Source organism: Tinamus guttatus, unplaced genomic scaffold (assembly GCF_059628265.1).
Source record: "Tinamus guttatus ecotype Peru unplaced genomic scaffold, ASM5962826v1 Tinamus_guttatus_pri_ptg000026l, whole genome shotgun sequence".
NCBI lineage: Eukaryota > Metazoa > Chordata > Aves > Tinamiformes > Tinamidae > Tinamus > Tinamus guttatus.
Window position 1 is genome coordinate 155,148 of NW_028288560.1, and position 20,235 is coordinate 175,382.

The following is a 20,235-nucleotide window of genomic DNA, read 5'->3' on the forward strand; positions in this document are numbered from 1 at the left end:
CCTTGGGCCCGGCTTCCCCTTCCTGTCGTGGACTGCAAAACAGCGCAGTCACCCTGTGCGCTATGGGCCTGTAGACGTGACAGGGAATCGGATCAAGGGGCGCCAGACTGGTTTGAAATGAGCTTGTGGGCCACTCTTTGCATTTCTTCTCATGGCTGTGCACTTGGGAAAGCCAACCCTGTGAGGAAAAACAGGAAGGACGCCAAAGCAAGGAGATACAAGCAAGAAGCAAAGGAAGAAAACCATTTCCCATTTAGTGTGCTCTGCTGTAGCCAGCTGGGTTCAGTTGCAGGTGGTCATTGCTCAAAACTTCAGTTTCTGGTTTATTTGTACATCTAATTATGTTGTATCTGAAGATGGGAGCTTTCTCTTAACATGTATCTGACCTGAATACTCTATAATCACTGAGAATTTACCTCCCCGTGCTTCAAGTTTGTGTCTCATACGGTAGAGCAGGAGCAGAAGATGAAAGCAGTTAAAAGAGAGAATAAGGTTATCATTGTATTAAATAAAGAAGACGAGCCTTGTAGCCTCAGGCCAACTGGATATTGACTGTGTGAGATTCCAGGAGCTCAGACTTGAGTTTCATCCATAAAGATGTTCCTGTAATTTGATGTTCCTGCAGCAATAGGATGAGCCAGGACATGTGTCAAATAATGAGCTGAACTGGGAGCTGCCTGTAAACAGGTGGCAGATACTAAAACCTCCATTACAGCTGTGATAAACTTGAGCCAAGGTGTGGGCAGCCTCAAAGAAGGTGCCAGAAAGACAACAGTTTTAGCCTGGAAAGAGGTGTTCCTGGAGACGGAAGGTGAGCGTTGGTCACCTGCACAGAAATGGCTCTTGAATTTGGGAATGACACTATGCAGCAGAGACATGCCAAAATATTTGTGTAAGTTTACCCTCCTGCACACCATAGATGTTACACATCCAAAATGCAGTATTTGATTTTTTTTTTTTCCACTTAGGCCAAATATTTAACCCCGCTTCTCAGGCCTGGTTATTTATTAACACTCTGTAAACAAAGTGTTATTTATTTGCCTGTATCCTTCAGATTAGAATAGCTTATTTTTTTCCAAAATGGAAAAGCATCTATTGCTTTGTCTGTTATTATTGATTCCTGCCTTTGGATCACCAGACTTTTTGATCCCCCCTTTCAGAAGCGTCAAGGTAAGTGACCAGCTGTGTGTGGGGCTCCCCTGCTTCGTGGGTTACCTTCCTGCGATGCATCAGCCATCGGGGACCTCCTGCGGTGATGCCCGAGGAGCTTCGTGCTCGCTGGGATCGGCAGACACAAGATCAGACTTGGGGCTCGATGTTTCAGGCACTTTACCTATAACCAGCCTCAGTTCTGAGTTGGCTTTGAAGATCCTTACATATGGGCTCGCTTACCTCCATTTCCTTTCCCATCATCATCACCTAAACATAGCCACAGATACTCTAGCGGTCTTTTATTTAGTCGTCTGAAACAGCGGGTGCTGGCATAGATCTGAAAATTCTTTGAAAATTAGGCTAATACCATAGCTAATGGTTTGAAATCAGCTTGAGGTTTATAGCTGCAAATTAGGAATGCCATGGATTTATACTGTTTAACCTTTATGCAGCCTAGATATAATGTGGTAGCTCTTTCCTCCTGCTTAACATACTATCTGTTGGTCTCTGTATTTCACCTAATGCTAAAGCCTTTCTAACTGAGTAAGGGAGGAAGTTGTGTATTGTAGTCCATCAGTACTTGCAAAACACTGCAGAAAAGATTGAGTCTTCTCCCAGAAGAATCCCATGTGATTCTTCATCACGTGTTTTATGCAAATGTAATTTTGTTGAAATCAAGAAGTCACTCTCGGTCCCTGTCCCTGTTTAAGCTCCCCTGAGCAGGTGATAGTGATAAAATGTGGCTGAGTCTGGTACGTGGCTGCTCATCTTTATGCTGTCAATGCCACTTCTAAAATTATGGTCAGATAGGTATGACTAGCAGGTCTAAATTTGCTGAAACTTGGACAATCCAAATCAAAACACTTAAAGCTCACTTGTGTCTCTGTGTTTCACAGCTAATAAGAATGGTATTTTTTTTTCCTGGATTAAAAACTACCACTAGGACCATTTATTCAAAGCATGGGTAGCAATGATAGAGCCTCTCTTAAATGACTCTCAGTCTACATAGAGAAACTCCTACATAGGTCCCATAGGAAAGTTCAGTTTTCCCAGTTTAATTGCATTGTGGTCTCTTCTCTGGGATTTCCATTTCTATTTAGCATTCCTTGGGCTGTTGCTGTCAACTGGGCACTCACTTTCAGGCCCTCCTTTTCCCACATACATAGGAACACATGCAAGTACCTCCTTCAGTGTTAGGCATTCCTGGAAGTCACTACAAGTTAACTCTATAGTTTCTGTCAAATCTTTTGGTTATGCGGTAATTTGCTTCCCAAACTTTAAAATCAGGCCTTCTTTCAGTAGTCAGAGCCCTCTTTACTTTCCCTGTTTTCTTAAGAGCAAATTTCTTTTTTTCTCTAATTTTCTCTCCTATTTCTATATATTGCTTGCACCCATGTTCTTTGCTGTTGCTATGACAAGACAATATTAATCAAAAGCAGAATTTGTCACTGTTGCTGAACTGAAAATCAAGCATTCTAATAGTGAGTACACTTCTAAATATGTGGAATACTGTAATATATTTTTATCAGATAACTGTAATTACACAAGTCGTAATATATTAAAATCTCATATTGTTCTAGAATTGCAGAAAGTATATTTTTTCATGGGACACCATCACTTTCTGCCCACATAGGTTAAAATAACATTAATATTAGTGAAGTTCTTGTCTACATCCAGGTGCATCATTAAGAATGTAAAGAATCAGCTCAGGTGCAAAGCTACTATTACCTTTCACTGAAAAACCTTTCTGTATTTTCTTTTCCAAAGATAATGGCAGAGTGCACCCAAAAATAGTTATGCAATCAAGTTATGCAAAACTCTTCCAAAATCCATAGAACCTGCAGTTCTGATCTAGAGCTTGCACAACAGTTATTTTGTAAAAATAACACACAGATATTTTTTAATTTAGGAGGCCATAGTAACAATTGCAGAATTTATCTGTATTATAACTAAAGAACAGGTTTATTTTATTTTATTTAAATTTTATGCTCTAAAGATAGTTTAAGTTCACTTGAAGGAAGAATTTGTTCAAAGCAAACTAATGCTTGAGAAAATTTCAGCTTTTCATTTCCCAAATCCGTACCACAGTTTGTGTTTTACAATGGGAAATCATTAACTATAATGACAACTCAGATGCATCTTCTTCGGTGATGCAATTTGCAAGAAAAAGATAGTATCTTTTATTAGACTGACAGATACAATCAGAAAAAAGAAAAGGACTTATCAGACTAATAAGAGATCTAGCTGTTGATCTAATAAAAGGCACTACTTCCCTCTGCAAATACTGTGTCATGAGTGTTGTTAAAACAGTGCGACAACTCCACTGCTTGCTTTGGTGTTCAGAAAGCTGGAACGGAAACCATTCATTTGAACCAAACATTCAGGAAGAAAAAGGAGTAGAAAAATTGGGGGTTGATTGTATTCTAATGAAAACTATATAAGAGGGCCAGAGTCATAAATATGTCCTCATATATGCACTGTCCTCAACTGCAGCTCCCTTTTCAAGGCAATTGCAGGAGGTTAGAGAGGAGTTTCCACTTAGGGATAGGTGTATCATCAGAAAAGAGAAATGAAAAAGCTAGAGCCATGGAGAAAGGAGAAATAGGGTCAGTAGCAGGGAAGATAATTTCAGTTTTGGAAAGGAAGGATTTGAATGGTAGTTAACTCTACAGAGCCACTGAAAAAAATGAAAAAAAAAAAACAGGAAAGGAAACAAACGGGAGATAGGTACAGATAGAAATCACTAGTGTGGAGATAACAGTTTGAAATATAAATGCAGACAGCAAGTACACAGAGAGGATTTTTTTCTTGGCCAGAGCGACACAAAATCTGAGAAGCCTTGCACAAATTTGTGCATTGCCATGGATTTATATATAGATATCTTAAGGAAAAACAAACAAAATCCTCTGTAAGTCTCAGCTGCAAAAGGTTACTGCAGTATTAAAAGGTATCCAAGATGTGTTGATTGGATATCTCTGTGTATTTGCCCCTTTGGTGGGCTATGTAAACCTGAAAAGCCAATGTTGCACAAAATGTAAACCAGGAGGCTCTTAAAGCCAAAAGAGATAAGGACTTTGCTGTTGAACTTACAGGAATTCACTTTGAAACAGCGCTCTTCCCCGATTTACATAAACCACTATTTTAACACGAGACTATACATCATGTTTTTGTGGAGCTGTTATTTGCATCTGCTGTGGGAGCAAATATAGCAAATATACATGCAGTCTTCCACAGAGGCCTCAAAGAAACAATATTAAGCAGATTTTAGTGTGTTCTGTAGTCTCAGTAACATTTAAATATAAATGACCCTGTACATTCAGACTTTTCCCACCTCATTTCTCAGGCTGTCCATAATTATTTTTCAGCTGAATGGAGGAAACTTATTAAGGGTAATTTAAAGAAAATAAAAAATCAGCTATCTTTAAAATGTAGCTTAGCTTCCAAGGCCACAGTATTTAAAGTGCACTGATACCAAATCACAACCAAAACATTCACCAGGACTGAGGATACTAGAAGCAAAATAATTTCACCTGCTCTGAACACCTCATTTGCTCTTCCCTGAAATTTCTGCTAGATCTTCTTCTACAACCAGACCCAATTTTTACACCTTAAAAATTACATGCAATATGTTGCAATGACAGAAGGGTGAATCAAGGTTCAGTTTATTGATAAGGACCTTTTTGACATCTGCTCCCTCTTGGAAAATTTCTTTTGACTTGGAAGCATAGCTGCTTAGTAATTTATTTTTAAATGTAGCTTTTCTGCCTTAGTGATGACCTTTTTTCTTACTGTCTTTTTTTTTTTTGTCTTGCAGAAGCGAAGTGCTGATAATGACTTGGTGAGTAGTCTCCCTTGTAATGAAAGCTTGGTTTTGCTGAGCCTGCTATGAACGATTCAAATAACAGTGAGAAGAAGATACTGTGTTTACAGCATGGCACCGTGAACCCAGTCTCATTATGTGTGGCAAAGGGAATAGTGCAGAGTTGCTTGTTTTGGGCACTAGGACAACTAGACAGTTCTTTTCCAAGCTCTGATAGAAATTCCTACACATTTTAAACACAAATGTTTAAAAAAAAGTCACAGTGTATCTTAATAAATAGCAAAACTGTTTGAAGCCACCTCTGCATCTCTCACAGAAATCCATTTTGTGTTGTTTTAGTTATTTCTGAGGAGGGTGTGAAGCCTGATTTCTGAGGCTGCTTCTGCTTGGCACCTGGACTCCACTTCAGCCATGTTTGGAGACCTACTTAACCAGCCTGAGATCAGGCCTAGTGTAACAAAACAAAACAAAAAAAGTCACAAGGTTTCTTCCAGTGCTGTTTTGCCACAAGCAGCAAACGTTGTTGCTGCGGTTGCCTCCGGAGTCATGTCTGTTGTTACCTCTACTTTTTTATAGTCTCCAGAAACACTGCATCTGAACATTCAAAGAAAATATATGTTATCCTACCCATTTCCTTGCTTAAGAAAAATGAGCCCGTGTTGCCAACTGACCATGAGAAAACTGAAAATAACATAAAGCAGAATTTGGAGTCCACGTGGAATTGCTTTGATCCCTTTGTAACAAAATGACTGTCTGTTCCAAGAGTTGTCTCCTCAGCTGGTAACAGCAGTCATGAACAGACCAACACTCTGTATGTGCTTGTGCTGTCTCCCTTTGAGTAGTCACACACAAAAGGCAGTCCAGGAGAGGGAAAAACAGTTCTTATAATGACAATGTGTCTCCCTCATTGGTAACATTTTGTTAAATAAGCTCTAGTTATGATTCATGGAATAGCACCATAGTGGAAGTATTACAGGTACCTAAGGAAACACAGCTATGCCCCAATCCTTATGAACATGGTTAGTTCTTTTATGCATTGGAAGGATAGAGTGCCCTACAGTGATTTCTTTTCCAAAAAGTCATTATGTCTGTGTCAGAGACATCAGTGTAACAGTTCTTTTGTCGTGTTTTCAATCTACAGCTTGTCAATGACATAGAAATCTATAGCATGAAAATTGATAGTAAAATAACTTCCCGATTTGCCCGCAATGTCATCACCAGTGAAGCTATCAATCGTGGAAACGTGCACAAAGAAGTCGTCTTTGATGTTGAGCTCCCGAAGACTGCCTTCATTACCAACTTCAGCATGTGTGTAATAGCTACAATACTTCTAGAATAAACTCCACATCTGAATATAACTGGGAGAAATTGAACTAGAATGTTAATTTTTACTTTGCTATTGATAGATTTCTAAATGTCTCTTGGGCAATTTTTCAGTATTATTAACTAAACATGCAAGATATTTGGGGATATTCAAACATTGGTCCATCTATAGAAAAAATGACCAATACATCATCATCCATGCCTCTAAGGGAATGGGGGATCTGCTCTGGGGATCCATTCACATTGTCATAAATATTGCTTATTTTGCTCTGGTGTTACCAAACTAGAAATGTTCCATTACCTAATCTTGCTGATGGCATTATAGCTCAATTTGTCTCTTCATTTTAGAATTGTATTGGAGTATAATAGCCAAAAATCTGGAAAACAAAAGACAGGAAATAGAGGGTATTATTCTCTACATTTGTTACTTTAGCTGGAATCATATGCAGTTTTCACACAATTATCTCATTTAGCTTAGATGTCTCTGTCTCAGCTGGTCACACTATGCCTGTTTTATTTTCAGTGGAGAGAAATAGTCATTTTTAGGACATATTTAATCTACTTTAGCCTAGAACTTCTATTTTAGGATGAGATCAATCTCACAGGAGAAATGTTTGTTTAATAGCACCAAGTTTAAGAATGAAATACTCCAGTGTAGACAGCTACGTTTGGAAAGATGAATCTCAACTAGACAGTCATCTTGCTGTTACATGAAACAAGATGACCAAGCTGCTAAAATATAGGAATTTGGCAGGTATAAATACTATTGCACTAGTTTTGACCTAATTCATTTTCAGGGTAAGGATTATTTTAGGTTCTCTAAGATACTGACCACAGAGCTCTTCATTTCAGCTGAAGTCATAGGGAAGGCTGGTTCCTGCTTAATAGAGAGTGGTTAAATCCTGGCAAGACCAGGTTGCTGAAAGTTTAGGAAACCTTTTAACAAAAGAATTTTAGCAAAACAATTAGTAAAAAGTGAACTGCCTATTATAATTCTCAATGTATCCATGCAAGCCATTCAACTAAACTAGATATTTATTCTACTTCTAGGACAATTGATGGTGTCACTTACCCTGGAAATATAAAGGAAAAAGAAGTTGCAAAAAAGCAATATGAGAAAGCTGTTTCGCAGGGACAGACCGCCGGTCTTGTCAAGTAAGAGTGCTATGCACGGCTTCCACACCGTAATCCTACAGCAAGTCAGGAAATTGGTAATACCTTCCTGTGGCAGATTTCTGAAGTCCGTGTTTTACAGTGCACAGAGCAACTGTTAAGTTACTATAGGCTAAATTATAAAAAGGGAGATAAAACTTCTGATAACTTGGGCTGTATCAGCAGTTTTGGAAAGATTCTTTCTCCCACTGTTACTGATTTTGTATGACCTGCTCCTGTGATTAAGCACTGGGCCACTTGAATAAGTTCTGTGCTGTTTGAGCATAGGTTTAGGAACAGATGGAAAAAAAATCACATCTTCGTTACACTCCTCTGTGAAAGTTGAACCACATCAAGTTCCCCAAGCCCTTAATATCGTAAAAGAGAGTAAAGATACTGTGGGTTTTGTTTGTTTTGTTTTTTTTTTCATATCCACTTAACTAATACAGGGCTTCAGGAAGAAAGACAGAAAGATTCAGCGTCTCGGTTAACATTGCAGCAGCCAGCAAAGTCATTTTTGAACTCACATACGAGGAACTGCTGAAGCGCCACTTCGGGAAATATGAGATGTTCATCAAAGTAAAACCAAAGCAGCTTGTCAGAATTTTTGAGGTAAATGCCTAATTGTATCAAATCTAGTGCTTCAACTTAAGAGATGACAAGATTCTGTACATCTGTGGAAAGCAGAATATCACAGTCATTCCCACTGGCTCACAGAGGAGTGTAAGACTCACGGTAATATTTCTAATGAACTGTGTGGGGGCTCCACCATTTTGCATCATAGCAGTTTTTTTATTTATAAGTCTGAGGCTGGTTGAGTTCCTACATACACTGGAACCTGAAAAAGCCATTAAGATGACTTGGGACAGAAGAAGAGACTAATAGCTCTTTCACAAGTGCCTTCACAGCATAACATGCACCTTTTTCACCCCACCATGAAACTACCTTGAGTGCAATTACAGGAATACAGACACCACATTCTAGAATGGTTTGTGTGGGCCAAAACTTGTCTTTGAGTGCTCTTATCTGCCCAGCTAAAACCTGTAGGGCTGTATCTGTAGGGCAAAGTGTTTCTCATCTGTAGGGCAAAGTGTTTCTCCTGTGTGTGTTCAGAAAACACTAGAATCATCGCAAGAAGGTTAGAATCATCGCAAAACACATCCTGCATAAGAATTTTTAAAGAATTACTTAGAACACCTGACAAAAGACATGCTAAAGTATAGGTCAAAGTTGGGCATGGTTCACAGCTAATGGCTGAGTCATACAACTTGAGTGTTTATTTGACATTTGACAAAATTCCAGTAACTAATTTTCAAACAAGTTATATTTCTATAAATATTTTCCTGTTTTTAATGTAGTTCTATATAGAAAAAATATGCGCCGTTTGGCTGATGGCATGTTTGATAAAACAGTAGGTGTAGACTTCAATTTTGAATTACGAAAGTAATTTTCTTTTGCTTTTAAGAAAAATCGCTATTTCACAACAACGGTTACCTGATGATCCTCCTGTAAATGGCTGTCTTGACACTAATCAATAACAATGAATATTCAATTAATATTTCAGATTGAAGTAGATATCTTTGAGCCCCAAGGTATCAGTGATCTGGAAGCAGAAGGGACATTCATCACCAATGACCTACAAGATATCCTTAGAAAAACTTCTTCAGGAAAAAAGGTAGGAAAAGTAGCAACATTCATAATTTACATATTACAGTTACAGACATAATGTTGATGCAAAAGTACTGATTTGGCTAATTATAGAGGTGGGAAGGAAAAAACAAAAGAACACCACCACCTAGAAAGTGCAGTAAAGTTTTATCTATACCAGTGATCTCCGAATTCCAACACAGTGAGGTTATGACCATCTCTGTTCTGTGCAGAAGCCACGTGGTTGTGTTAGCATTACCTGAGTTAATAGCCTTTGTCCCTCAGCAGTAGCTAAAAGCAACTGGAATATTCATACAGAAGAGCTAAGTTGGTAGCAGTTTTAGCAAGCAAAGAGGTGTTAAGAGAAGTCCCAAGGCATAGGCTGCCTAATGGCCCTGTCAAAAAAAGGAGGCTATTGAGGCTGGAGGGCTGAACTGGGGATGAGTGGAAAGAAAAAAATAGGAACAAGTGCTCTGCGTAGCACCGTTTTATACTTCACATCTCGTAAGTATGAATACAAACTAATGCCTGACCTGATAAAACAGATTATTTCCTTGCCTTTGAATATAAATATACTGGTCTTTATACATAAACATAAGCTTCTTTGGTTCTGTAGAACATTTTCAGCTATTAATACTCACATCTGATATTCTTTTTTTCCCCAGGGGTCTATCTCTTTCAAACCAACCCTTGATCAGCAGCGCACAGGTGCAAGTGGCTCACAGTCTGTCTTGGATGGAGATCTTATTGTAAAATACGATGTGAAGAGAACAACTCCAGATAACTTGCAGGTAAATTAGCTGACATCATTGTTGAACTGTTGGATAGCTTAGCATACACATTAACTGTAACCATGGACAGACACAGCCCCAGTGATCTCCAGGAAAGTCTTTAGTGATGAGGCAAGTTCAAAGTAAAGTATTTTTCTGGATTTTATCTTTATTTTTCAGATTGTCAATGGCTACTTTGTGCACTTCTTTGCACCAACAAATCTTCCAAACTTGTCCAAGAATGTAATTTTTGTAATAGATACTAGTGGCTCAATGTCTGGAAGAGAAATACAACAGGTAAGTTATTACATAAGTATAAAATCCTCATTGAATGGCCACTAGTGAAAAAGTGGAGGGGGTGTGAATGGACTCAACAGAACATTTTGCTGAAGCTACAGCAGCTGCTTGTGCTGTGATCTTGCTGATGCTCACTACCAAAAGCAGTAGTTTGAAGTGTTAACACAGAACAAAATTTTATATATTTAGCTTATATTTTACTTATTTATATATTTTATTATTTCAAAATACTTAGATCAGTGTAAGCAGTCAGCACTGATGTAAGACCTGATTTTCTTCTCGGCTACATAGATTTACCAGATGTAATTGCAAGTTGCTGATTTCACTACTCTGAAGTAGACCCAAGAACCAAAAAGGGCAGAATCAAGCTCAGAATCGTGCGTGACATACTGTGTAGGCAAAACAAAATAAAGCCTTGAAAGATTAATCATGTACAAGTTGTAAAAGTCCATTTCTGATCAACTGAATTTCTACTAATTAAATCAATTGAAATTTCTTTGCTTTTATAGACAAGAGAAGCACTTCTGAAAATCTTAGATGATATTAAACATGAGGACTACTTCAATTTCATACTGTTTGGTAGTGAAGTACACACCTGGAAAGAATCTTTAATCAAGGCCACTCCTGAGAATTTGGATGAAGCAAGGAATTTTGTTCGGGGCATTATCGCTGATGGCTGTAAGTACTTCACTGGACTTGCAAATAGGTCGGGTTGCTAAGTTAATTTATGAGTTCAATCTTTGAACATACTACTGCAGATTTCATCCAAGGATTAAGGGTTAAGAAGCACTTACTGTCTTGAGGTTCTCTCCTTCAGAAAAAAATGAGCAAAAAAAAAATCAAAAGAATTGAGCAGTGGACAAGTTTTAAGGAAAAGCCACAAAACCTGAATAGTTTACATGGATTTATCAAACAGAGGGGTCCCTGTTAAAAGGAATTAGAAATAGATGGATGCATCACTGGGACTCTTCCCACTCACATTCTAAAACACCAGGCAATTTTGCATTGTATTTTTATGAGTGAGGCCAAATTTTCTGATCACTGATGCATGAGCGTGACCTGAGGCCACCTGCAGCAGTTTGTGTCATGGGGGAAAGGAGGGAAGAGAATTTAAAGCACACAGCTTTAGAGCACACTCCAAGGTACATTTGCCTGCAGTGAGGATAATCCTTACTCATTCCATGTCTGTTCCTCCACATAACCCCTCATCAGTTTCCAGTGTAAAGCAGTCCTAAATTTGACCATCTGTGTTGAAACCAAATTTCTGTGTTTACCTCACAGTGACAAATCTACATGGTGGTTTAATGAGGGGAATTGAAATGCTGAATGCTGCTCATGAAGAAAACCTCGTGCCCAAGCGAAGTGCTTCTATAATTATCATGCTAACAGATGGGCAACCAAATGTAGGTAAGTTCCTGTTCACTGAAATAATAAATGAATTCACCTGCGGAAAAGTGCTCACAAAACTGGCCACCATCTTTGACTTGTGGAGGCATTGGCCTGATTCTTTGCATGATTTAGATGCCACTACATCACTAAAACAAGCCTCTGATGATGCCTCTTAAAAAAAAAAAAATCTAAGCATCACTATCCACATTTCATTTTATGTTATGTTTACCTATTTACAAAAGCAATAGGGAAACAAAGTATTTTGTTTCTGGCAGGCATATCAAACACCCAGGAAATTCAAACACTTGTGAAAAAAGCCATTGAAGGAAAATATCCATTATACAACCTTGGTTTTGGCTATGGTGTTGACTACAACTTCTTGGAGAAGATGGCACTGGAGAATAAAGGATTGGCCCGCCGGATTTATCCTGACTCTGATTCAGCTTTACAACTTCAGGTACAATAATCATCCTTTAAATTAGAACAGAGATAGATTAATTCAGATAACTATGGAGACATTTTATTTTCAAATAATCAGGAAGCCCAGAGTATACTGTGGTTCTGAGACATTCAGTCTGCTGTAATCAGAACACTCACTGCATTTCATACTCTCCTTCTCTTAAATAACCAGAAAATGGAATGACCATGAAAGGAAGATGCCCTGGTCTGTAGAAGAGGGTTAAAAATTTGTCATGGGATGATACAAGGCTTAGTTCTGAAGGGCACCTTGGTGTGTGCCAGTCACTACCCCACAACTCATAGATCATGTAGCTAATGTCATAGCAAGGGAAGAGTGGCAGAGCTGAAAGACTGTCTGTCTTTAGGGACTTGCTGCAAGCAGGTGTTTTGCACCACACTTCTGAAACATTTTATGGTCATACAAGAAATGACAGTGGGTGCAGGCAGCAAAGAGCTGATTTTTGGCTTCTCTCATTCCGTCAGCATGCGCTGGAATAAATGCCCGAAGAATCTGGGTATTGGACTTCACTGCAAGCTCTGCCTGCTGTCCTTCAATTTACACTGTCATTTCAGGCTCTCAAAGGAAGAGGTCTAGGAACTTATATCAAACAGGGGGAAGTTTGGGGCTTAGCTGATGTGACCCATCATCCACATTGTTCACATTGCTCTTGGATATTTTTCCCCCTTCTCTTCCAGAAATTGGAGAGTTTGTATGTCCTCTCTCATTTGCATTATTTATATATTTTTTAGGCTTTTCCTCTCAGATTTAACTGGCTATTTACTTATCTCCTATACAATACAGTTTCAGCAAGATATTCCTGATGTGAATCTAACTATGAATTAAAGAAGCAAACATTATTTAAATATTTTTCCTTTCTTTTTTTTTGAATCCTGTAGGGTTTTTATGATGAGGTGTCCAGACCCATGCTTACAGATGTGGAGTTAAACTACCCAGAAAATGAAATATCTGACCTAACTAAAAACAGTTTTAAACATTTCTATGATGGGTCTGAGATTGTGGTGGCTGGACGCTTTACAGACCATAACCAGAACAGCTTGACTGTAGATGTGAAAGGTGAAGGTGTAAGTATGGATTTCTTTAACTGATTAAGGTATTTCCTTGCTATGCAAAATGCCTGAAAATAGGCATTATAATAAAAATACCTGAAATTCTACCTAGCCAAATTATAAGGAATCAAAATGGCACATACAAAACTGATAGAAATTTCAAAGTTTCTTGGGCAAATGCTTGCATCTGAATAGTACCAGAATATTCTTCAATTTAGAAAGGTTTTCAAATGTGAAGCTCTTGGCTGGAGGATTCTGCAAGTTCGTGAATATTTGTGATGCACAGAAGTTTCCTTATTTCTAACAGCCTGAAGATGCCCTGTCATTTACTACGCATCAAGATGCTGAACAAACGGCTAAAGCTTTTGAAGAACAACAATACATATTTGGGGATTACATTGAAAGGCTGTGGGCTTATCTCACCATTGAGCAACTACTGGAAAAACGGTAATTGTATCTAGAGTAACATCTTCTGTGAAAGGATTAGGTAGTTTGCCTGCTGCAACTACTGAGATGTGAATATGCAGTTCAGAACTACTTGCCTGTTTTCACCCATCATTGGATTGAGGTGCAAATACAAAATTAAAAGGAAAGGTAGAATAATTCTCCCAACCTCTTCTCCTCCCTACCTCCAAAATCCCTTTCCAAATTGCAAATCAAGCAATTTAGAATGTTGTAGATACATAGCACAGTTTTGCCAGCTCCCAGATATCCACTGGAATCAGAACTGATCTTAGAATGCAACAAATATTCCCTCTTGATAAATCAGCTGCAGAGAAGTGACTTCAGCTTGACAAAGATATTTGATCCAGAGTTCGGTGAGCAATTTAGCAATCATTGATGCTAGCAGTTTCTCTCTACATTCAGCATTGCAGCTACAGGAGAAGAAAAGGAGAATCTTACAGCTGAAGCCCTGGATCTCTCACTAAAATACAACTTTGTAACGCCACTGACATCCATGGTGGTGACAAAGCCAGAAGACTTGGAAAATCAAGCTGGGATTGCTGATAAACCCACTGAAGGTAGAGGCATTTTCACCCTTTAGAACCCGGGTGTTCCTAGGGTGTTGCCTTACAGAAAGGCTATTACATGAGGCACAGTTTTAAACATGCATCTGAAAAATCTACCTTCTAAACCTTGCACATACATGGTTTATGCAAGATTACTTGCATAGACACAGAATTTATGTATATTGCAGAAAGGAAAGTAATTCTGCTGAAATTGCACAATTTGTTCTCATTTTGTTTAGTACTGTGTTTAATTATTAACTTCAGGCTCAATAAATTGGTGTTTATGTTCAGTCGCACACATCCAATTTTATCTGTAGAAAAATATGAAATTGCAAAATACTAAAGAGATATAGCTGAAACATCAAACTATATATTTATATATATTTCTAGAATACCAGCTAACAGTGTTACAATCCATGCTGTATGACTGAAACTTCTTTTTTCTTTTTTTTCTTTTTCTTTTTTTTCCCTTTCTTATCCATCCATGGTGATAGCTGAAGGTATGTATGTTTTTTACTAAATTTACCTTTTATTTATACCTCTTGGAGGTAGGTTTTGTACATAATTTATTTGATCTATGACATATAGTTTCATAATAATCTGAGTGAATAAATTGAGGCTATGTTGTGTTTACATTAAAACACTTTCGGTTAGATAATTTTCTAAACAAATTTTCAGTGTTAAAAGGCTCTTCCTACCTCTAGTAGTTGCAGTGTCCCAGCATTGCAACAGTCAGGCCTGATAAAACCGAGTTACTTTGCAGGACTCCCAGGTATCTCCGTGTAGGAGATTCTTCATCCTGAGAGGCCTTTGCTCTCACAGTGTAAAGAGAGCAGAAGAGCAGAAAACGATGGGAACAGGTGGATGATTTTTACTCACTTTCAGCAGTGCAGTATAGAATAGAATGACAGGAGACAGCAAGAGCAGGAGGAGGTGACTCTGCCTCCTTAGAGATCGCTGGGGATAAAGTCACTCTCATGGCTTTTGAGGAGCAACATTTTTGCTGAAACGTAAGGGTCTGCATTTTCCCTGTTGATGCAGTGTTGACTTCATTCATAGTTTGCTTTGCTGCAGTACAAAAAAAAGGCAATAAATAAATTAAAGGTCTTGACTAAGTTTGAATGTTTAAAATAAAATGTATATGTACTCACAAAATTTGGAGATTGTTTGAGGGTCGAGGGGGCTTTTGGCTGAAAGAAAGAATAAGTGGGAGAGATTGTTATTTACTCTTTCTGGCCTCTAAAATAATGTATTGTTTTATTTACAGCAACGTCTGCCCCAGCAGTTCACCATGGTAAGTCATATGTTTGAATTTCTGAATGAAGCAGCATCTGTTAAAGGAAACTGATTCAGACAACTGAAATGACTGGAGAGAGAAAAGATGCTTCATCTGGCTTTACAACTTTATTTATAAACAACTGATGCCAGATTGCTCTAAATGCTAAAAACATCTTTAAAGATTGAGCTACACCAGATTGGAAGAAGTTTTAGCTAAATAGCCTTTTATGAGTAAATGACAAACTGACATCTTTCTTGAAACCTCTGTCCTAGATACAGGGCATGGACTTGAATTCCGTCTTCCTGGAAATTACTCATTGTGCAGGATATGATAGCAGCATCTCTGGTTTAGTTAATGTTTTCAGCTACTTATATGTAAAGAAGAGCGTAAGACAGAAGTTGATTCTTCAGGTCACTGCTTGAGCCTTTTCTGGAAATGGGAAAGTTTTTTTTTTTTTTTTTTTTTCTGGAGATCAATCACTCTCTCTCTCTCTCTTTGTCTAGTTTTCTCAAGTCTTTAAAAAGTCTCGGGTTCATTCTGACAAAACAAAATACCAAACCCCGAGAAGGTCTCATTGGATGGTGGTACATTTCTCACTCTGCTTTTGGCTAAAATCTGGGATGTTTGCATTGCTACAAACATGGCTTTGTGGAACCCCTCAGAGCAGTCCAGCCTATAAAAGATATCTGTGTCCACTCAGAAAATTTTCTTGATTTAAAAAGAGTACAAACCACTATTGCATAGACTATACTTGAAATTAGCAATTTAGACATCATATTAATTTGTCGGTACCTTAACACATAGATAGTGTGTAAATATTCCATTTTGATGTTAGTTTTTCTGACAATTTTTGTTCTTCAATTCCCCACAGCTCTAGCACCATCTTACATTGTTACATCAGCGTTAAGCCCTCCATGGTATACTAGTGGTGAGTTACTTTGGAAGAAAAAAACAGGGTATTTAAGGCTAACCTGCAGCATTATAATCAGTCTTTCAGAAACTCCTTTCTACAAAAGCAGTCATTTTTGCTCCCAGTGGGCTAGCATTTTAGTTTAAGCATCACTAATATATAGAACACTGAGATTATTTACAATCATTTCCTCAGTCCTCCCTCCCTTTGCTGGGCTTTGTAATAGTAACTGCCTGTTCCCTGCCCAAATAGATTTCCTGCCCTCTCTCTAACTTTCATTGCTCTCAGAGATAATAATTGTTGTTTACAAAAAGAGTTATCTGTTCTTCAAACTGGAGTTGCCCATCCTGAAGCCACCTACCGAATTGGAAGCGGTCAGGGGTCACAGCATGGGTGTTTCACGAGGGGAAGGAGGAGATACCTCAGCCTGGGGAGGTGGTGGCAGCCCCCTGGGGACCCCCTCACTTCTTTCGAGGATGGAGCTGGTCTGGGGCAGCAGCAGAGTCACTGCCACAGCCTGAGCGCTCGTGCAGGACGCGGAGCTTGGGCAGCGCTTTGCAAACACTAGTGATTTGCATTTACAGTCGATGGAGACCCACACTTCATCATAGCCGTGCCACAAAAAGAAGATGCCATTTGTTTCAATATCAATGAAAACCCTGGTGCTGTGTTAAATTTAATAAAGGACCCAGTTACAGGTGAGCTTTTTTGTTTTTAAGATTTAGTAAATTAGGATACTTACAACTAAATATCTCACATTTAAGGGTAATTTCTCTCTTTTTATACTGTGTAAGCTTTTTTTCCAGCAAACTTACTAGGAGTTACTATAACTGTGATAGATGTCATTAGCACATCTATCATCAGAGTTGTTTTCACTCCCTGAAGGAAAATTATCTTCTTAACCTTGCTTGAAAACCACTGTGAGAGCTGAGAGGTGTAACTTGTTCCAATGATTGGAAGTAGAAGAAAATAATCCCTACGTTGCCATTTCATGGAATACCAAGCACAGAGAGAGTCATGGCACAAAGGCTGTTTGTACTCTAGGAAATAATGAGTTATTTCCAATAAGGTGCTTCCCTTCTTGGTGGAAATCTACAGGACAGCCCCCGTGGCTTTAATCCTTTGCTCTGCTTTGGCACAAGCAAAACAGTCAAAGTATTTGTTTCCTGGAACCGTTGTTAAATTGCCACATGTTGATCAGGTCCTATCTATAAAGCAATATTTTACATTTCCTTTTTCCATTAGGTATCACAGTCAATGGAGAGCTTATTGGTGATAAGAAAGCAAACAATGACTCTAAGATCCAGAATACTTATTTTGGAAAGCTTGGCATTACAAATAAGCATCTGAATATAAGACTGATGGTGACTCCTGAGAAGATCACAGTTCGGAACGGTGCTGAAAAGACAGGATTCACCTGGCTCGACTCGGTCACCCTACAGCAAGAAGGGTAAGGCTTACAGAGAGAATATGAAGTTCCTGCACTATTACTTGTCTTTTTGTCATTCATCAGTAATATATTTTTAAGATACATTGCCTGAATATAGAAAAGAAACTGGTTCTTGCTGGGTCCTGCTCCATACCTTGATATACAACTGCTGAATGTCAACTCATAAATTTCTATCCTTGAAGTAAATAACAGCAAAAGTTGCCCTAATTTTCTGTTAGCAAAGCTCAAATAAAGCTAGATTTGGTGTCACGCTTAATGCAACAGTGCCTAGCAAACCCGTAAGGAATAAATGTAGACGAAGTAATGGAATCTTCCAAAAGATAAAACTATGTGTTGCAACCAATCTCCGTTCTAAGAAGTGGAAATCTTTGATATTATTGGACCAGCTTCTCATGTGAGCAGGTATATTTTTTGTGAGACTTCTCTACTGTAGAATCATTTATACCTGTGCAAGACAAGGTTTAAAAAAAGGAATGATGGGACCTCTTCCTCCTCCTCCACATTTTTGCCGTGTACCTGAAACACGGTCATATTCTCTGAGCATGAAACTGCAACAGAAAGAGCAAAAGAGTCCTTCATACATGGTACTTACTATATATATACTTTTAATTATGTCAGCCTTGTTGGTGATATCACCTGCACACTCAGAGGCAGGTTGCCTTTGCCCTAGTACTACCCTTGGACCCTTAGGAGCTGACCTACACGATTCAGGAGTCCTCTTGTCTGAAAAACAAAAAGGTGTCAGGGAAGACGTGAGGGCTTTATCAACAGCACTTTTATTAATGAGTATGAATTAATGTACCTAAATGGCACTGACTTACCTGTGATTAATTGTGCTGCATAGGAGTAATTTTTGAAAAAAAATTCCTGACAGATTTAAAAGCAAGGTAGCCTCTTGCACTGTGTTTGAGTCTTGATCTGCCTGTGAACACAGAATTCACACAGGCCAAGCTAAGCAGTACAACCTTTATTTTGAAAGGCTTTGTGCAGTTTATAAAGCCATGCTTGGTTTTTTTGGATGCATTTCTTTTCTCAGGTCCTTTCATCGCTGTTAACTCTGTGGAACAAACTGCCCTAAATCAGCTTTTTTCTTTTTTCCTCAGTTTAACCTTGATAATTAACAGAAAAAAAAATGTGGTGCTCTCAATGGGCAGCGGGGCCTCCTTTGTTATTGTTCTGCACCAAGTATGGAAGAAACATCCTCTTCACCAGGATTTCTTAGGACTCTATACTTTGGACAGTGGTAAACTATCTAAACAGACCCATGGATTATTAGGTAAGGCTTCAGTTAGCATCTTGCTTTGCACGCCTTGTAACCCCTAGGATTTTCCACACAGTAGCTAACCTATTCCTTATTCTAATAGAAGGAAAGGCTGGTAATTGAGGGATGAAAATTTTGACCCAGTTATGTTTTTTTGTCAACAACTGAGTGTGATGGTCTGCATTTTTGCTGGGAAGTAGTGTCAGCTTTCACAAATAGCAGCCATTTTTTCTTGCCTTCCAAGTTACTCTTACAACATTAGAGAAAGGCAGCACACTCAGACTCACTTGAATGACTCGCACACTCAGTATTTCAATATGAATATTTCAATATGCCAATATGAAAGGCTTTCTGCAAGAAAATGCCAATATGAAAGTTCACTCCCTGTGGAAAATAATGAACTGCTATGAAGTTACTCTTCTCAAGTCTGGAATGCACTTCAGAGTAGAACAGCTGGGCAAAAAAAGCCCAGGTGACACGTGCTTACATCATGCTGCAGTTGCAAAAACTTCGTCTCTCCTCCCCATTTTTCTCATCACTGATTTGGCTCTGTAATTCATTCTGCAAGCAGCATCTGTGCTCATTACAGCAACTGCATAAAGCAAATGTAGGAGTTTTGTGGTTTGGGTGTTCGTTTGTTTGAACACACACAACATCCTGAAATGGGAATACTGCCTTCTGCTTCTAGGCCAGTTTTTCCACCCCATTGACTTCACCATACTTGAAATTCATCCTGGGTCTGACCCCAAGAAACCAGATGCCACAATGATCATTAAGAACAACGAGCTGACAGTAACAAGGTAAGAAAATAAACCTGGTCTTAGCAAATTCGGCAGACGTTGCCTTAGCACGGCCTAATTTCTGCTTGAAAACTTACTTTATTTCCTATTTTAGGGGCTGGCAGAAGGATTACAGAAAAGATCCCAAGAATGGCATTGATATTCCCTGCTGGTTCGTTCACAACAACGGAGCTGGGCTCATAGATGGTGTTCACACAGACTATATTGTTTCCAGCCTATTTTAAATAGCTACAAGCTTCCTCATATCATGGGTGTACAGAGTTATTTTTTTTCCTCAAAGAATAATACTTCTCAATGCTTAAAGAGTATTAAAATACATAAGCTTGCTCTGTTTGGCAATGCCAACATATAAGAGGTTCTCGAGACAGTCCTACTGTGTGATCAGATCTTGAGTGCTAAACAGCTATATCACTCATCCCCTAAAATATCCTTGTTTTGCTAGAAAAAA

General features: G+C 38.6%; 1 protein-coding gene across 1 annotated transcript; it reads left to right on the forward strand.

Annotated features, from left to right (window-relative positions):
* The first annotated feature begins 949 nt into the window (after positions 1 to 949).
* On the forward strand, positions 950 to 20,027 carry LOC148596179 (inter-alpha-trypsin inhibitor heavy chain H3-like). Its single transcript, XM_088526668.1, has 19 exons — positions 950 to 1,170; positions 4,967 to 4,990; positions 6,114 to 6,280; positions 7,346 to 7,450; positions 7,897 to 8,059; positions 9,012 to 9,122; positions 9,760 to 9,885; positions 10,045 to 10,161; positions 10,671 to 10,839; positions 11,443 to 11,568; positions 11,826 to 12,007; positions 12,907 to 13,092; positions 13,385 to 13,524; positions 13,945 to 14,105; positions 16,861 to 16,974; positions 17,522 to 17,726; positions 18,830 to 19,002; positions 19,676 to 19,787; positions 19,882 to 20,027. Exons 1-19 carry the CDS (start codon positions 1,081 to 1,083, stop codon positions 20,009 to 20,011), a joined length of 2,601 nt encoding a protein of 866 aa, XP_088382794.1. The 5' UTR covers positions 950 to 1,080; the 3' UTR covers positions 20,012 to 20,027.
* Positions 20,028 to 20,235: the final 208 nt, after the last annotated feature.